General features: G+C 50.3%; 1 protein-coding gene across 6 annotated transcripts; it reads left to right on the forward strand.

Moving 5' to 3' along the window:
* The first annotated feature begins 322 nt into the window (after window positions 1-322).
* On the forward strand, window positions 323-16,223 carry ABCD4 (ATP binding cassette subfamily D member 4). Of its 6 annotated transcripts, none has more exons than XM_019640448.1 (19): window positions 336-483; window positions 3,787-3,905; window positions 4,061-4,188; window positions 5,335-5,474; window positions 6,657-6,773; window positions 7,142-7,267; window positions 8,055-8,101; window positions 9,491-9,590; window positions 9,822-9,957; window positions 10,063-10,154; window positions 10,328-10,417; window positions 12,348-12,649; window positions 12,829-12,920; window positions 13,421-13,457; window positions 13,829-13,878; window positions 14,335-14,387; window positions 14,683-14,759; window positions 15,408-15,523; window positions 15,684-16,223. In XM_019640448.1, exons 1-19 carry the CDS (start codon window positions 446-448, stop codon window positions 15,750-15,752), a joined length of 1,929 nt encoding a protein of 642 aa, XP_019495993.1. In that variant the 5' UTR covers window positions 336-445; the 3' UTR covers window positions 15,753-16,223. The 6 variants fall into 6 exon arrangements, with proteins under 6 accessions (XP_019495998.1, XP_019495993.1, XP_019495995.1 ...); XM_019640450.1 differs by having other exon boundaries at window positions 9,906-9,957; XM_019640449.1 differs by having other exon boundaries at window positions 338-483; window positions 8,055-8,105; window positions 9,496-9,590; window positions 9,836-9,957.
* Window positions 16,224-17,449: the final 1,226 nt, after the last annotated feature.

The raw sequence follows: 17,449 nt of genomic DNA on the forward strand, positions 1-17,449 counted from the left end.
CCATTCAATGAAGACCTAGAGGAGGACCCCATCACTTATGCTTTGAAAACGTTTGGATTTTATTCTAACCTATGTTGTTTAAAGATCATTATGGCTTCTTTAGGAGAATTATGAAATATCTACTCTATTCAGAGTCTAAAATATTTGCCATAAAATACTTAAGTCACATTTCCCCCGCTATCTCTTGTCAAAGGGGAAACCTCCACTAGCCAGAAGGGGGCCCTCTAGGCCAGGTCGACAGAATGCAGTGCTCAGCACTCTGTGGTGCTTTTGGGGAGGTCGGTCGCTTCCGGGAGCGGCCGCGTCGCTCGGCGCCTTCCTCTCTATCCGCCCGTGTCTGTGGTCGCCGGGGCCCCGCCCTCTCCGGTCTGTCACACGGACTTCGTACTCTGACCAGAGCCCGCCCTGGGGCAGCGGGGTTCCGGCGTGGATCGGATCCCGGGTCATGGCGGTCCGGGGGCCCGCGCCCGGGTCTGTCGCCAGGTGAGCAGGGCGACTGGGGAGGAGGGTGGAGCCTCGGGGCGTCTTACAAGGGGCTGTAGCGGGAAGGGGGCTCTACTCCTTAATGCCCTCTTTCGCGGCGCTTGAAGAACCGCGGACCCCGCGAAAGAGGAGCTCCGGAAGGGACGCCCACCCGCCCCTGCGATCCGAGGCCTCCCTCCAGCTTGGTGGGAACTTCTGCCATCCGCTGCACCCTGGGTGTGGGATCCTCTCTAAGAACTGGCATTTTTTTTTTTTTTAAAGAACCTCAAGTGCACAGAATTGAGTTGTTCACCCTTCTCAGTTCTTGGCACACTGAGGGCCAGTGCAAGACGCTTCTTGTGTTTTATCATCTTGCCTCGTTCCTTATTCTCAATCCCATGTCACTCCCCTTCTCAAACATCCACTCTGGTGTATTAAAAGAGAGGTCTTTACTGCCCACTTTACATAAGTTTGCATATATGTCACCTTCAAAAACATATAGTGGTTTTGAATTCTTATAAATTATTATATGCTGTGATTTTTTAAAAACTTATTTACTCAACATTGTGTTTTTGAGATCATACATGCTTTAGTAATCTAGTTTTCACCTCTGAGTGCTGCGTGGTGCTATCCCAAGTGCATTAAGACCCCATTTTGTTTATACATTCCCCTACTGATGGACACTTAGATTGCTTCCAGTTTTTAACTACCACAAATCATACTGGTGTCTCCTTTTGGATATGGATAAATTTCTCTGGATTATCCACACCAGGGTAGGATGCTAAGGCATACCTAATTCTGCTAAATTGTTCTCTGGAATGGTTACACCAGCTTATACTTAACAACAGCATTGAATAAAAGTTCCTGTCTCACCATATTCTCTGCTCCCCACCAACCTCCAACATTTGGTATTGTTTGGTTTTCTAATGTTTATCAATCTGATGAGTGTAAGGTGATATCCCATTGTGTTAATTTTCATGTATTAAGCATTTGGGTTTCCCCTTTCCTGAATTGCATATATCCTTTCCCCATTTTTTTTATGATTTCCTGTTTTCCTGACTTGCAGGAATTCCTTGCATGCTCTAGATTTTCATTCCTTGTTCGTTTTACACTTGGTAAATACTTTCTCCAAGTCATTTAACTTAATCTGTACACTGTGTTGAATAAAAATATTTAATTCCAAGTTAAATGTATTAGTTTTTACCTTTAAATTTGTGGTTTGGGGGTCTTTTCTGAAAAATACTTTCCCACTATATCTTCATTAAGATATCCTACAGTTCCTTCTATTAACTAAATAGTCACTTTTCGCATTTAGATTTTTAATCCATTTGGAGTTTTTAAAGTTTATTTTTGTAAATGATTTGATGTAATGACCTACATTTTCCTCCACCATTTTCAATTAGTAACTAATGAATTAATTAAAAATTAGAGAAGCTGTGTAGTATAGTTAAGAGCACAGATTCTTAGAGCCAGGCTGTCTATGTTCAAGCCCTAAGGCTGCCACTTACCAGATGAGTGACAGGCAAGTTACTTAAACTCTTTTGCCTCAATTCCTCTTCCATGAAATAGGATATAGTCTCCATCTCTTAGGGTTGTGATAATTAAATGAATTCATACATGTAAAACATGTAGAACAGTATAGGCACAGAGTACATGAGTACATGCTTAATAAGTATTGACAACTATTAGTATTAATATGTCCTTTCTTATGATGTAACCTCTATTATGTGCCCATGTAAACGTAGGTTTTTAGATATTTAAAAAAATTTTTTTGGTCCCCCTTCCATTGGTCTGTTTGTTCTAGTATTAATACTGTACTTTGTTATTACTGCAGCCCTGTAATATGTTATAGCTTAATAACCTGATGGTTTGGGTCTCTTTCTCCTCCTTTCGTATTCTTCACAATTGTCCTAAGCTATCTATGGACCTTTATATTTCCGTATAAAGTTCTTCAGAGAAGCCTGACTTTTGATTGGTATTCTATTGAATTTATAGGTAGCTTTTGTTAGAAATGAGGTCTTTATAATGTTAAATCATGCCAGCTCTGTCAATTTAAGTCTTCTTTTTTTAAAAGATTTTATTGGGGAATTGGGGGAGGGGGACAGACAAGTTGCTGTCCTTTTGTTCTTCAGTCTAGTTGTGGAGGACATCGCCTCACTGGCCCATGCTGGCATCATCATTGTGTTCTTCCCAGGTGATGCAGATTGGTCACCGGCCACTGGACGGCTGCTCACAGTGGCTCATGGCAGCTCACGCCAGCTGCTGGCTGCTCACGCTGGCTACCAGCCACTCACGGTAGCTTACGGCAGCCCACTGCAGCAGAGGCTGCAGCCCACACTGTTGCCAGGACTCACGGCAGCCCAGCTCCAAGTTGAGCTGTTGTTCACCATCTTAGCTGTAGAGGGCGCAGCGTCACTGGCCCATGTGGGATCCGAACCGGCGACCCTGCTGCTCAGAGCCCATGCTCCCAAGCCATAAGTCTCCTTCTTAGAGTAGTGCTTTAGTGTACAGTCGAGCTTTTCGTTTTTTCCTCCAAAATGTCTTAGTCATTCTTTTTTAAAAGTTATCCCTGGATATTTTATAGTTTTTCTATACTTTTTTTACTTTTGCAAATGATATTATTATTATTATTATTATTATTATTTTTAAGCTGAGCCATCCTGCCACCTGTTGGCAGCTCAGCGGCAGCTCAGCTTGGGCCATGAATCAAACCAGGGACCCTGTTGCTCAGAGCTCACACTCTTGAGTGAGCCCTTAACGAACTGAGCCACTTGGCCAGCCTACAAATGATATTTTCTTTATATTTTCTAGTTGATTATTGTTGGCATAGAGCACTATTGATATTTGTATGTTAGCCCTGTATATAACTGAACTTGTATTTACATTTTGTCTACCGATTTGCTGTGTTTCTTGTGTAAATGATCACATCTGCAAATAATGACAATTTAATCTCTTCCCTTTCAATCCTTTCACCTCATTTCTTTTTCTTGCTTTATTGCTTTAGCAGGAACTTTAACATCCCAGTGAAGTGGGCTTCTTTGTCTCCTTTGTGACCATAAAGAGGACATAGCTAAAGTTTCTTTATCAACTGTTTTTTGCTGTAGATTTTTGGAAATAAACTTTCAGAGCATTTATCAACTTAAAGAAATTCCTTTCTATCCCTGGTCTGTTCTGATCCTACCATCTTCAGCATTTGTAAACCATTCTTTGTGCGTGTCCTGGACCACTCCCCTCCCCAACAATGTAGCTAAGCTTGATAACTGCTCTCTAAGGCTCAGCTGCTCTCTTAGGTTTTTCTCTGCTTCACCTGCTTCTCTTCTTCAGGCCCAGGTTAGATCTACAGTTTCTCCAGCGGTTCCTGCAGATACAGAAGGTTTTATTTCCTTCTTGGTCATCACAGAATGCCTTGATGTTCCTGACCCTTTTGTGTGTCGCCCTCCTGGGTGAGTGAGAGCCCAGGCTAGAGGGGGAGGGCCTCCCTGGTTTTAGGGTCCCCTTCCTTCTCTCTGGGGTGTTGATGAGGCAAGGACTCAGGAGGAAGCCTCTCTCCTTTTCGCATCCCTGATCACTGATTTCTGACTCCTCTCCTTGCCCCCAGAACAACTGGTGATCTACCAGGTTGGCTTGATCCCTAGTCAGTACTACGGGGTCCTGGGAAGCAAAGACTTGGATGGGTTTAAGACCCTGACATTCCTGGCTGTCGTGCTCATCGTTCTCAACTCCATGGTAAGGTCTTCCCCGTGTCTCTCTTCCTTTCCAGCCTAGTATGAATGGAATGCCCAGTGGGACTTAGCCACCAGGAAGCAGGAATCAAGCTGTGGGTGTGTGTCCCCTCCCTTTTCTCGGAACTTGGGGTCAGAACGCTAGGGAGGGCATTGATCTTGCTACTGGCCCACTGGAACCAATTCCTTGGGTGTTTGAAGCTCTCAGAACTAGGCCACGAGGTTCCGGTTTAATTCAGCATGCACCAGAAATGATCATTGTTCCCTCCCTTCCCAGAACTCTTGCTTCAGGGAGCTCAGAGCACTTGAAAACTGGGATCAGCAGTTAGGGTTGCTCTTCCTCTCTGGGGCTGAGGCTGCACCTCCCAGCCTTTGTGTCTGTTGTTTTCTTCCAGAATGGCCTCCATCCCCCACCCCTTGTTCACTTGTTTAATGCCTGCTCACTCTTCAAGATTCTTCTGTTATCACCGCCTTCAGGTCTGCCTCAGCTTTCTCTTTCACGTTTCCTCCACCAAACTTGGCCCTTTACTTAACTAAAACTTTGAGTTTCCCTCTGCTGTAACCCTCCGTACACCCTTGTAATCGTCTGTTTCCTGGCTAGACTGAACTCATTGTTACTTCCCTCGTGCTTAGCACGTAAGTGCCCCATACATGGTGAGTGGTGAGAGTCAGGGCTCTGCTAGGACTCGAGCCTAGTGCTCTCTGTCGGGCTCTACTGCCTGTTTTCGTGGGGAAGCCACTTCTCACCGCACTTTGGAACTTTCGAGGGGTCATTGGTCAGTAAGCACCTACGCATACAAAACCCTGTTCCAGGTTTAGGGACAGAAAACTAAGAGCATAAATGGAATAGGAAATACTGTCCCCGATCTCCAGAAGTTCATCTGCTCTCAGAATAAGACAGTATAATACAGAAGGGGGCTAGAGGGCCTTGCCTTTGGTAGGCCCTTAAGTATTCGGTGAAGGAATGAATATGTGAGTGAGGAAGGGAAAATCCCTGACTTGACACTTGAAACAAGCAGAAGTGCTGCGCTGACAAGAGTCATCTGGGACTGGTCAGCAGAGGCTTTCTGCCAGCCATGAGCTTTGCCCTGAGGCTTGTAGGAAGCCATTCTCCCTTTCCCTCCCTTCCCCTTCCTCCCCCACTGCACAGCTGAAGAGCTTTGACCAGTTCACCTGCAACCTGCTGTATGTGAGCTGGAGGAAGGATCTCACCGAGCACCTCCACCACCTCTACTTCCGTGGCCGCGTGTACTACACCCTCAACGTGCTGCGGGATGACGTCGACAACCCGTAGGCACCCCTGCTCAGTCCTCACTATCCTCTGCATGGTTCTGTCTGTCCGGCTCAGCCCTGGAGAGCCCCTGTGCAGACCCCTTGGAGATCATCTAAGGTTATGTGCAAGTGTCGACAAGAGCCGTGGGAGGAGGGCCTCTGCAGAGGGCCCTTGGAGAGGCTGCAGGGCTGAGAATAGGGAGCTGAAATACAGGAGCCGCTCCTTTTGTCCATTTCATATCCTGGGCTTCCAGATCAGGGCCCCTCTGAACAGAGTGTCCTTGCTAGAAAAAGCTAGAAAACCAGCTCTCGGATTTTTGGCAGTAAAAAAATTGCTGTTCAGGACTCAGTTTAGGATTTAAATCTTTATTCTGTCACCTTTCAGCTCATAAACCTTAAGCTCATTAAGCCCCAGGTTAGTGAGGATAACAATAGTTCCCATCTCAAAGGATATGGTGAGAATGAAATGATATTCATGTAACACATGTACAGTGCCTGGCACATAGCAAGTGTTCTAATGTAAGTTACCTGGTGTGATTTTAGAGATGAGGAAAGCCCAGAGAATGTAAGTGACTTGTCCAAGGTCATGTCTCCTTGGGGATCGGAGTCACTGTGGCCCTGGTGGTGCGATGGGACATATGGGGTCACTCCTCACACATTCCCTCCCCACTCACCACCCTCCCAAGCACTTTGTTGCCTGGGGCAACCTCTCCTCAGCTCAAGCTGAGCTTTGCAGCAAAGTTTCTTGCTGCTGCTGCTGAACTGTCTCTTCTAGTTCTCTATGTCTCAACCCATAGGAGCTTCTCCCGCCAGATGGCTACAATGGAGGCAGGCGCAGGCTCACAAGAGAGAGACTGGGGGGTGTGAGATAAATGGGATAGCTTTCCTGGTCATCCAGAAACTCAGCTCATCTACCCTCAGAACGGGCTCAGGAACCCTGGGTGCCGGACCTTTCAGTTGCCACTTTTTCCGAGGGGTAACCCGAGGCACCATAAGAAGCAACTCTCCAGAGCCCTGTGTAGGGGTCCTGAGGGTCTCGTTGCCTCTGGGACACCAGCCCTTGTCCTTGTCCATCTTCCCACGGGGTCCTTGCTGACAGCACTGAAAGGTCAGAATAGGAGGTAACGTGGAACTCTCTTAGCCTTCTCAACCCTCGAGCCCTGCTGCCTGGGTCCAGTTACTCTGTGCTGTTGGTTCCAGGGACCAGCGCATCAGCCAGGACGTGGAGAGGTTCTGCCGGCAACTGAGCAGCATGGCCAGCCAGCTCATCATCTCCCCCTTCACCCTCGTCTACTACACCTATCAGTGCTTCCAAAGGTGAAGCCTCCTCTCCTGTTAGAATCCCTCCTCCTCCCCCACCAGGTGTTTCTCCAGAGGTCCCTCACTCACAGGCTCTCCCAGGTCAGGGTCCAAAAGAGGCTAGCCTTCCCTCCCCCCCACCTGCACCCCAGGAAGTCTTCCTAGCTCGCATGCTTGGGCCCTCGCCCTCCCTTTGGCCCTGTGATGTTTCAGTGTCACAGGGATCCCGTGCTCCAACAGCTCAGACCGGGTACTGGATGCCGCCACACAGGAGCAGAGGCCCCACAGGCCACTGAGATTGAACGGGCTGCCTGAAGGGGGCAGGAGTCAGGCTGAGGCCTGCGGGATATGTGGCGCCTCCCATCCTGCCTCTCTCTGACTTTCAGCACAGGCTGGCTCGGGCCTGTGAGCATCTTCGGGTATTTCATCCTTGGAACCCTGGTGAATAAAGTGTTGATGGGGCCTATTGTGGCGAAGCTGGTGCAGCAGGAAAAGCTGGAAGGAGATTTCAGGTGTGTCTCCCTTGCTTGAGGTTTCTGGGGCTGGGCGAAATGGTTAAGGAATGGGCTCTGGAGCAAGGACGCCTACGTTCAAATCCCAGCTATGCCAGTCACTAGCCATGTGCTCTTGGCCAAGGTCTTTAATCTGCTAAACTTGGTTTCTCACCTCTGAGATAAGGACGGTACTGCTACGTGAGAATTGTGAGGAGGATTAGCGGGATTATACATGAGAAGCATGAGAATGGTGGCGGGTTGGCCATCGTCATCATCACCCCGTGGCCTTCTCACATGCTTCTCTTCCAACCACCCTGTTTCGGGTCAGCCGACGGATCCAGCCCCTACTCAGTGCTTCATGGCCGCCTCCTGCAGGCCCAGCACTGGGAGGAGGAGGCACTGGGGACACCTGTTCTCTCTCGAGCGAGACAAGGGGCTGCCCTGTCTGCAGGGCTCCTGCCATCCTACCCAGGCCTAGGATTCCCCACCTGACAGTTCAGGAAAGGGTCGGGCGGAGGCAGCCAGCTGCAAGGTGGAGCTGGGCTCCTCTTTGTCTGGAGGTCTTTTTTTATTTTTATTTTTATTTTTTTTTAGCTGAGCCATCCTGCCACCTGTTGGCAGCTCAGTGGCTGCTCAGCTTGGGCCAGACTCGAACCGCTGTTGCTCAGAGCTCAAACCCTTGAGCGAGCTCTTAACCAACTGAGCCACTCAGCCAGCCCTTGTCTGGAGGTCTTAATCCAGGCCTCTGAGAGGAGCGGGGCCAGTACTGCCCGTGGTCAGCACACATTTCCCTTTGATCTGCCAGGTTCAAACACATGCAGATCCGGGTGAATGCTGAGCCTGCTGCTTTTTTCAGGTGAGTCTAGTGGGGTAGTTCCCCTTCTGTCTTGTCAGATCTGCTAGTGGCGAAGGCAGAGAAGGCAGGATCGGTGGCACAGTCCTCCCGCCATCACCTAGTCCAGGGGTCGAGCATCCTCCGCTTGGCTCTGACCCTCTCCCCGTGTTTCTCACTGCCCTTGTCTGCCTCATCCATCGGTCCAGGGATTTGCTTCTGAAGCGAGTGGCTCCTCATGGTGGCCTACCGTGGGGCCTACATTCGTTCCAAGCATGAAGTGAGTGAATGTTTCCTTGTCTTGCTGATGACTGTAAGGCATTGCCTCTGCCTCTGTTTTTCTGTCTGTAAAATGGCTTTCTGTCAGTGCCTGATGTCCAGGACTGATTATCTCTGTAGCATTGGAGGAGACGGGAGCAGCCGGCCCCAGAGGCTTGTGTTTAAGGAATGAAAATAACTCTTGTACCTGGATCCAATTGCCTCGGGACCTTTGCTCTTCTGCGAATCTCTGGCAGTTTGCAGCGCCGCAACTTGGGGTGCCAAGACTACTAGGACTCAGAGATGAGGCTTGTTGTGTGGTGGGTAGGCCTAGGCCTGTGCTAAGCGGTTTTGGATTCTGCAGCCTCTACTCATGAAGCTCTCGGCTCAGGAAGGCAGATTGGTTCTTGGAGCTCTGAGTGTATTCTTCTGTGGGCTCTGTGTCCCTCCTTATGTAAAATCTGAAATACTCCCTCTGCCTTTTCTGCCAGGAGAATTTCTGCCCATCCTTGAAGCCCCAAGTCACCTCCTCCTGGGAGCCTTCCCAGACTCCCTTAGTGGTCAAGCCTGTTTGTTGCCATATCCCTGGAGATGCTGCTTACATAACAGTTTCCATTTCCAGGGGAAGAATGCAGTGTACCTGTCTACCCCTCTGAACTGGGTGCTCCTCCAAGATGGGGACTGTGTTACCTCCTTTTTCTCATACTGCCTGACTAGCACAGAGCCTGCCACACAGCGACTGCTCCCTGTATATTTGTTTAATAATAGCAGCTATTATTTATCGAGGGCCTGTTAAGTGCCTGGCACTTTATATTCAGAAATTCTCACTCTGGCCTATCACGTAGGTATTATAACCTCCATTTTATACATGAGAAAACTGAAACTCCGAGACTTACTCGTAAGCAACATGTCAGCTAGTTACTGGCCAGAGCCAGGATTTGAATCAGGTCGGCCCAGTCTAGAGTTCAGGTTCTTTCCATAGGCAATGCTGTATTGAGTGAATGAAGCAATGAATGGGTGCTGGTGACAGAAAGGGTCTGAGGTGAAGATCATTTGGATGGGCTTGGTCCCTAAAGGAGGGTGTAATGAGGGACAGAGGGCCCCCAGCCTGGCTGAGGCTCTCCAGGTCCCATGGACACCCAGCCTTTGTCTTCAGAGCTGGGCACGTGGAACACATGAGGACAGACCGCAGGCTGCAGAGACTCCTTCAGACCCAGAGGGAGCTGATGTCCAAGGAGCTCTGGCTGTACAGTAGGTAGAGGGAACCCCGGGAGGCAGGAATCCCAGGATCGGAGTAGCCCCCTTCCCTTCCTTCACCCCTGTCCTTCTTTCTGCACCAATGCATTTGCCCTGATGGAGGAATTAGCCAGGAGGAGGCACTGCCTCTGCAGTGTATCTCCCCAGCAGAAGGAGGACCTGGGGAGTAGCTCAGCCCTGCTTGGCTTCCCGCTCCCCTCAGGAGTGTTCCCGGGTCTCACGCAGCCTGTCTCCTGCAGTCGGTGTCAATACGTTTGACTACCTGGGCAGCATCCTGAGCTATGTGGTGATCGCAATCCCCATTTTCAGTGGCGTCTATGGAGACCTGAGCCCCACCGAGCTCAGCACCCTGGTCAGCAAGGTGAGAATCCCCCCTGGTGACCGCGCACGGGCCCCTCTGCCCTTGGGCCCAGTGCCCAGGGCCTGGGAGTCAAGGCCTGTGCTCACTGCCATCCATTCCGTTCAGAATGCCTTTGTGTGCATTTACCTCATCAGCTGCTTCACCCGGCTCATCGACCTCTCCACCACGTTCTCGGATGTGGCTGGTTACACATACAGGTGAGGCTGCGTCCCGCCCCTTTACTCCCCGAACAAAGTGTGTGCCTCAGAGCAGTAGCTGAATGAGAAAAGGAACAGAAAACCTCCCCATATACTAGTGGGTGTGAGAGAAACAGGAGTATCGCCTTCACCTGGGCCCCCAGACCCACCTCAGGTTTTCACCTCTTGCCCAGGATCGGGGAGCTTCAGGATACCCTGCTTGCCATGTCCCTGAAGTCACAGGATGATGAGATGTTGGATGAGAGTGAGTGGGACTTGCACAGGTGAGTCGTGGGCTGGCAGTGTGTGCAGCACTTGAGAATGCAGGCTCTGGAACCGCCCAGCTTGGGCTCACGCTGGAGGCCTGCCCTTTCCCAGCTGGACAGCAGAGTTGTGCGGGGCAAATGAAAGCAATGTGTGTCTTGTGCCAGGCACGTTACAAGCGTTCACAATCAGCATTGTTGTTCTAGCATCCACGGTGCTAATTTCCACCATCCCCCACCTGCTGGGAGCAAAATGCAAACACTGCCAAGGCCTCATACGACATCAAGTCTGAGTAGGAGCCCCTCTCTTTCTCCCTCCTCCTCCCACTGAGCCCCTCCACCTGCCCCTTTGCTCAGGATTTTCTGTTCTTTGTCCCCATGCCTCACTCAGGCCCGGAGATGTCTTTATTCCTGTATCTTTATAGGCTGTGATGTTTCTGACCTTTCTGCGCATTGAGGATTTGTTTCACGTCCTCACTTTTCTTAGGCAAATTACTTAAGGGTTCTGGGTCTCAGTTTCTTCATTTCTAGAAAGATGACCTTCCTCTTAGGGTTGTTGTGAGAATTAGATATCATAGTTCTTAGAAAGTGCTTGGACAGTGGTCACAGAGTAAGCTCTCAAAAATGGAAAGAGTCCGAATTCTAGGGCCTACACTCACTTCTTAGGAACTGTTGCCCCTGTTCAGAATAAAAGCTTCATGTAACTGAGATCAGAGGCTGGGGTGAAGGTGCAGGGACATAGGAAACAGAGTTGCTGTTCTTTGGGGTAGACGGGCATCCATGGACAGCCAGAAACTTTAAAACTATTTATTACGACTCCCATTCTTATCCTCAGTCCTCTAGTCACACTGCAATGCCATGAAAACAACATTAGAATTAGACAAATTCAGCTCTGTGGCCCTGAGCAAGCTGCTTAGCTACCTGACTTGGTTTCCTCCTCTGCCAAGTGGGAGATAATATCCGTGATGCATGAGTGTTAAGACTAAGATTAGTCATGTGTGGGGCTTTGCCCAGCCTGGCACAAAGTAGGTGCCCCAACTCCACTTCTGTGTTAGTCCGCCTGGGCTGCCATACCAAAATCCCACAGACTGGGTGACTTAAACAACAGACATTTATTTTCTCACAGTTCTCAAGACTGAAAGTCCAAGATCAAGGAGTCAGCATGTTGATTTCTCCTGAGCCCTGCTTTCTTGGCTTGCAAATAACCATTTTCTCACTGAGTCCTCACATGGCCTTTTCTCTGCATGTACAATACACCCTTGGTACCTCTCGCTTTTCTTAAAAGGACACCAATCATATTGGATCAGGGCCCTATCTGAAGGGCCTCATTTTATTTTATTTATTTATTTATTCATTTAAAAAGATTTTTATTGGGGAATTGGGGGATAGGAACAGCGCTGGGGAATCTGGGGAAGGGGAACAGACAAGTTGCTGTCCTTTTGTTCTTCAGTTTAGTTGTGGAGGACGTCGCTTCACTGGCCCATGTTGGTACTATCATTGTGCTCTTCCTGGGCGAGGCAGATCAGTTGCCGACTTCTGGATGGCCGCTCACTGCGGCTGCTGGCCACTCACACTGGCTGCTGGCCGATCATTCTGGCTGCTGGCTACACATGGTAGCCCATGGCAATTCACTGCAGCAGGGGCTGCAGCCTATGCCGTTGCCGTGACTCACGGCAGCCCAGCTCCAGGTTGAGCTGTTGTTCAGCATCTTAGCTGTAGAGGGCAGTGTCACTGGCCCTCATATATGGGATCTGAACCGGGGCCCTCTGGTGTCCCAAGCCAACTCTTAACCAACGCGCCACTCGGCTGGCCCTGAAGGGCCTCATTTTAATATAATCACCTCTTTAAAGACCCGTTCTCCAAATGATTTACATTCTGAGGCACTAGGGGTTAGGACCTTAGCATATGATTTTGAGGGCCCAGTTCAGCCCATAACAGCCCTCCAATCCAGGTGTGATGCCCCCACGGAGAAGAAGCCCCCTCCAGCTGGCAATCCTGACACTGCTTATCTTCTCCACACACCACCTTCCTTCTCTGACCCCAGCGCCCCAGGATGGCCAGCAGCAGAGCCAACAGACACAGCTTTCCTTCTTGAGCGGGTCTCCATCTCTGCTCCCTCCTCTAACAAACCCTTAATCGAGGACCTGAGCCTGAAGATCTCCGAGGGGCAGAGCCTGCTCATCACAGGCAACACGGGCACTGGCAAGACCTCCTTGCTCCGGGTTCTGGGCGGCCTCTGGAAGAGCACACGGGGTGAGAAGCAGCCCTCCCTGCCTCTAAGAAGGCTAGCCATGCGTGTGTGCGTGTGCGCGTGTGTGTGTGTGTGTGTGTAGGTGTGTGCATTAGAATCCAGCTTTTGTTGGGGAAAGGGAGTGAGGAGCAGTTACCTTCTCTGGAAGATCTCAAAATGGAGGTTTCTGTGGGCTCTGCAGGCTCAGTGCAGATGCTGACGGACTTTGGACCCCACGGGGTGCTGTTCCTGCCACAGAAACCATTCTTCACTGATGGGACCCTTCGGGAGCAGGTCAGCGCAGTTCAGGGGCTCACTCTTCACCCCCCAGCCAGGGCTTCTGGTACTATGACAGGTCTTAGCCGTAGGGTGTTAGGGGCAGAGGTGGGGTAATAAGACGTCCTGTGCTCAGGAGTTCCCTGGCCCTAAGAACACTTACTCAATCCGTGGATTGCGCCGTGTACTCAGAGTAACTCCGGGGGCAGGCTAAGCTGTGAAGCCAACAAGCCAAAGATCACACGCACTTGTTGAACATCAGGGTTGGGTTCTGGGGTCCCTGCCCTCATGAGGCTCACAGACTTCCCCCAGACACACATCTGGAGGTCACGGTGACCCTGCCCCACTGTGTGCTGGCTTGGCCTCTCCCTCTGAACCCTCAGCCAGGACATTCCTCACTCCCCTAGAGGAGCCTGGCCCCTAGCAGCTCCTGGGGCTGTTTCTGAGGGCGGGTGGGCTGTGGGCAGCCCCACTTCTCATTGGCCCTTGTCCTAGGCCCATGGTTTTTGTTTTATCAGGTGATATATCCCTTGAAGGAGATCTACCCGGACTCAGGTGAGCTAGCCTCCTTGGGGCGTGGCCTCCCATCTCAGCTGTTCATACTCATTCTGACTGTAGCCTTAGCTGTGCCCTTTGGACGAGGCCCCAGACATGCTGCTCCTCCTCCTCCTCCCGTTTACTGTCTGGGGCCTGTACCCTGACCTCATCTTGTCTTGTCTTCCCCTCCTTGAGGAGAGTTCCTGGAGGAAGGGACATGATTACCCACTTCACCTGGCCCTTCCCTTATTAGGTCTGTAACCTGTCACTTCAGAGCCTTAGCCCAGATTTTGAGGCCCCCTCCTCTACCGCCCCTGTCATGCTGTGCCCATCGACTCTGGCTACCCAGAAGGAGCTGACTTCTTAAAGAAGGCCTCTCTGTTTTGTAGGTTCTACTGATGATGAGAGGATCATGAGGTTCTTGGAGTTGGCAGGCCTGGTAAGTGAGGACAGGGACCCTGAGGCCCAAGCCCAGCTGGTAGCACAGACCACAGGTGCTGGCCCAGGAGAGCCGGCCCCACTGTCCCCAGGCCCAGGACTGGAAGTATGAGCCCCAGGCAGGGAGAGTGGGCGTATAAAGCGGCAGAAGGAACTGTTGCCCAGGTACGGGCAACAAGGGAGTACGCTCTGTAGTGAATTTTGAAACAATCATAAAACTATTATAAAGAAAGCGTGCTTTTTCTTGTCACCATGCTCCAACAAATGTATGCAATGGAGTTGGTAGGCTATTCCTCTCCGGGGCAGATCGCTCCCATAGCCCTCAGCTTGGTACTCCACTGGGGTTGCAGATCTGTCTCAGAAGCATGTGTGTGGTGGGACCAAGGCAGTGCCTCAGGGTGGCAGGAAGCAGAGATGGGCCCTTTTATGGACATTGTTTCTTCTGGGTGTGTTACAGTCTGACTTGGTGGCAAGGACAGAGGGTCTGGACCATCAGGTCGATTGGAACTGGTAAGAAAGGGGATGGGGTGCTCCAGAGCCAGTTCCCCCCAAAACAGTGGGTTCCAGGGGCCCAGTGAAGGGATAGAATGGCTCCTGATCCCAAAGTCCAGGTTTCATGCCTTTGGGAGCAGAGTTTTGGCATCACTTTGTATGGGCAGGGGGGCTGTGGTTGAAAGGGGAGTGCTGTCCATCTGTCCTGGGGCCAGCCTTTCTGTATCGAGAACCTCTTCTTGGCCAGACCCATTCAAGGCAAAGCCAAGCTATATCCTTCCTCCAGCGGTCCTCTCTCACCCCCTTTCCTCAGGTATGATGTTCTGTCTCCAGGAGAGATGCAGAGGCTATCTTTTGCCCGGCTTTTCTACTTGCAGCCTAAGTATGCAGGTGAGGTCCGCCCTGTAGGTACGCATGCCAGGTACTGTGTGTGCTCACAGGTGTAGCAGCATGTGTTCATGCACACCTGAGGCAGTTGATATGGGTAGGAGACCACACCTGTGCATGGCTGGGCATCTCTGTCCCTGCAGGAGAGGATGGAAGGCCTCTGCCCATGGGGCAGCAGTGCTTGGCACCCTAAGAGCGGTTCTGGATGTGTCCTTCTCCAGATTCCTAAGCTTTCTGCCATTGCAGCAGCTGGAGCTGCCTTGAGAGGGCATGTGATTTTATGCTGTGTCATCCATGAACGGGCATCCCTCCAGTTGTGCCTGGCAGAGGGCTGGCAGCTGTGGACTTTTCCAGGGACTGGCATCCTTGGGGGAATCAGGACTCCCTGAATTGAGCGGTTGCAGGCAGTGGCTGCTGCTTATCTAGAGGAAGCTGAGGGGTTTTGTCCTGCTGCTGGAAGAAGGCTTCCCAGATGGAGCCTGGCCTCTGCTCCTTTGGCCCATCCTTTCTAAGGCAGGGCTTCTGTAAGCCAGAGCAGCTTTCAGCTTCCCCCTGGGTCCCCACCGGAAGCAGAAATGAGTTTGGGTTGGAGGAGAAGCAGAGGCAGGCAGGGGCAGGACACCATCTCTTCCCATGGGGTTCTGCCCTCAGTGCTTGATGAAGCCACCAGTGCCCTGACGGAGGAGGTGGAGAGCGAGCTGTACCGCATCGGCCAGCAGCTGGGCATTACGTTTATCAGCGTGGGACATCGACGCAGCCTTGAGAAGGTACCTGTGCTCACAAGGATGGCTAAGGAGGAGAACAAAACCCAAGGGCCAGGGCCCCTCAAAATGGACAGTGGGGGTGGCAGAGAGGGTGGGGGGTCCTTGGCCTCCTGTTGGTGTGGCCAGGGCAGTCTAATCTCTGTGTGGTGGCGGTCTCTTGTAGTTTCACTCCTTGAATCTGAAACTCTGTGGAGAAGGAAGATGGCAGCTGACCAGAATCAAAGTAGAATGAAGCCAAGGATGTGGCTGGCCACTGGAAGGAGAGCCAAACTCGGGGCAGGTCGGCAGTCCCCAGGAAAGACCAGGAGGACTGACAGAGCAAGGAATGAGCCCCAGGGCCGCCTCACAGGTCCTGTGCAGAGTGCTGGCAGCAGTCGGCTCACCCAGGTGTGGCCTCCGTGGGGCACCCCGTCCCACCAGGCCTCCTGCTGCCTCAGCCAGAGCTCTGGACACTTGAAGTACTGTTCCTTTCCTTACAAATTACTTCGGACTGTGTTTTCTAAAGAAAAACCTGAAAGTGTAGGATCTATAAAAAATGAAGGGTCAAAGTGGAAAGAGTATTGGACTCGGACTCAAGAGATTCAGAAGTCTTGTAAATTGGTTAAATTTTGCAACACTAGATTTTTAACTGAATCAGCTATTTAAATTTTATAACTTTTTAAAAAAGAAAAGATAAACATTAAAATATTTTTTTTGCAGCTTTCCCCCTTTCTGTTTTCTCCATTATAAGAAGTTGTTTTTGTTTTTTTTTAAGATTTTATTGTGGAATTGGGGGAGGGGAACAGCACTGGGGAATCTGGGGAAGGGGAACAGACAAGTGGCTGTTGTTTTGTTCTTCAGTCTAGTTGTGGAGGATGTTGCTTCACTGGCCCAAGTTGGCACCATTATTCATTGTACTCTTCCCGGGCGAGGCAGATCAGTCGCCAGCCTCTGGATGGCCGCTCACGGAGGCTGCTGGCCGCTCACGCTGGCTGCCGGCTACACTTGGTAGCTTATGGCAACCCACTGCCACAGGGGCTGCAGCCTAATGCCGTCGCCGGCGACTCACAGCAGCCCAGCCCCAGGTCAAGCTCACTATCTTAGTTGTAGAGGGCAGTGTCACTGGCCCTCATATGTGGGATCCGAACCGGGGCCCTCTGGTGTCCCAAGCCAGTTCTTAACCATCGCGCCACTCGACCGGCCCAAGAAGATATTTTTAACTGAATTTCCAGATTTGTATTTGAGAGCCTGCAGCGAATGGAGCAGCTCTCTCCACTATACTGGAATCTTCTGCTCCTGGTTTTTCATTTTACTCCACATCATCACTTTTCTATTTGCCAGTTGTACCTAATTGCTAGGGCCCTTCTGTTTTTCTTGTCTTAACCCAGATGAAAATAAATCCCTTTCCCCTCAGACAGCTAAAATAAGGTTGAGGTTTTTAAAAAATAGTCTATATTAGGGAACAACAACCAGTTGAACACACAAAACCCTGGAATCACAAAAGCATGAGATAGAAAGTTATTGAGCCAAAAGTCCTCAATGTTCAGCTGTCAGCATATCACCTTCATGATTTTTGCCACATCTCTGTATTTCTTATACTGTGAATTACTTAATATTTTAAAAATTGACTCACTTTTTAAATTTAATGCATTTTTAAAAGAGTGTTTTATGAACCCAATAAAAACCAAGCAGTGTTATGAAATGGCAGCTCGAGGCTGTGACCTGCAGGGACTGAGCTTGAGGCTTGCTCTTGGCACAAAGGGAGGTTAAGGGATGTTACAGGAGTTAGACATACTAGCAACCAACTGGGATTTTTCTCCTTCATAAAATTGGAAAGATGGAATAGGAACTGGAAGGGAAATAACTTTCTCACTATTAAGGCTTGAGGTTATTTAATGCCTTGTTACACCACTGAAAATGACCCCGGATGTGGGTTAGGAGTCCTAACCT

This window comes from Hipposideros armiger, unplaced genomic scaffold (assembly GCF_001890085.2).
Source record: "Hipposideros armiger isolate ML-2016 unplaced genomic scaffold, ASM189008v1 scaffold_49, whole genome shotgun sequence".
In the NCBI taxonomy this organism is placed as follows: Eukaryota; Metazoa; Chordata; class Mammalia; order Chiroptera; family Hipposideridae; genus Hipposideros; species Hipposideros armiger.

Excerpts from the sequence above, each read along its gene's own strand:
- ABCD4 (XM_019640448.1), top strand. The coding sequence starts at position 446 with ATGGCGGTCCGGGGGCCCGCGCCCGGGTCTGTCGCCAG. Across the intron at positions 10,418-12,347 it reads AGTGAGTGGGACTTGCACAG|GTGTGATGCCCCCACGGAGA; the intron begins GTGAGTCGTGGG and ends CCTCCAATCCAG. Across the intron at positions 15,524-15,683 it reads ATCGACGCAGCCTTGAGAAG|TTTCACTCCTTGAATCTGAA; the intron begins GTACCTGTGCTC and ends GGTCTCTTGTAG.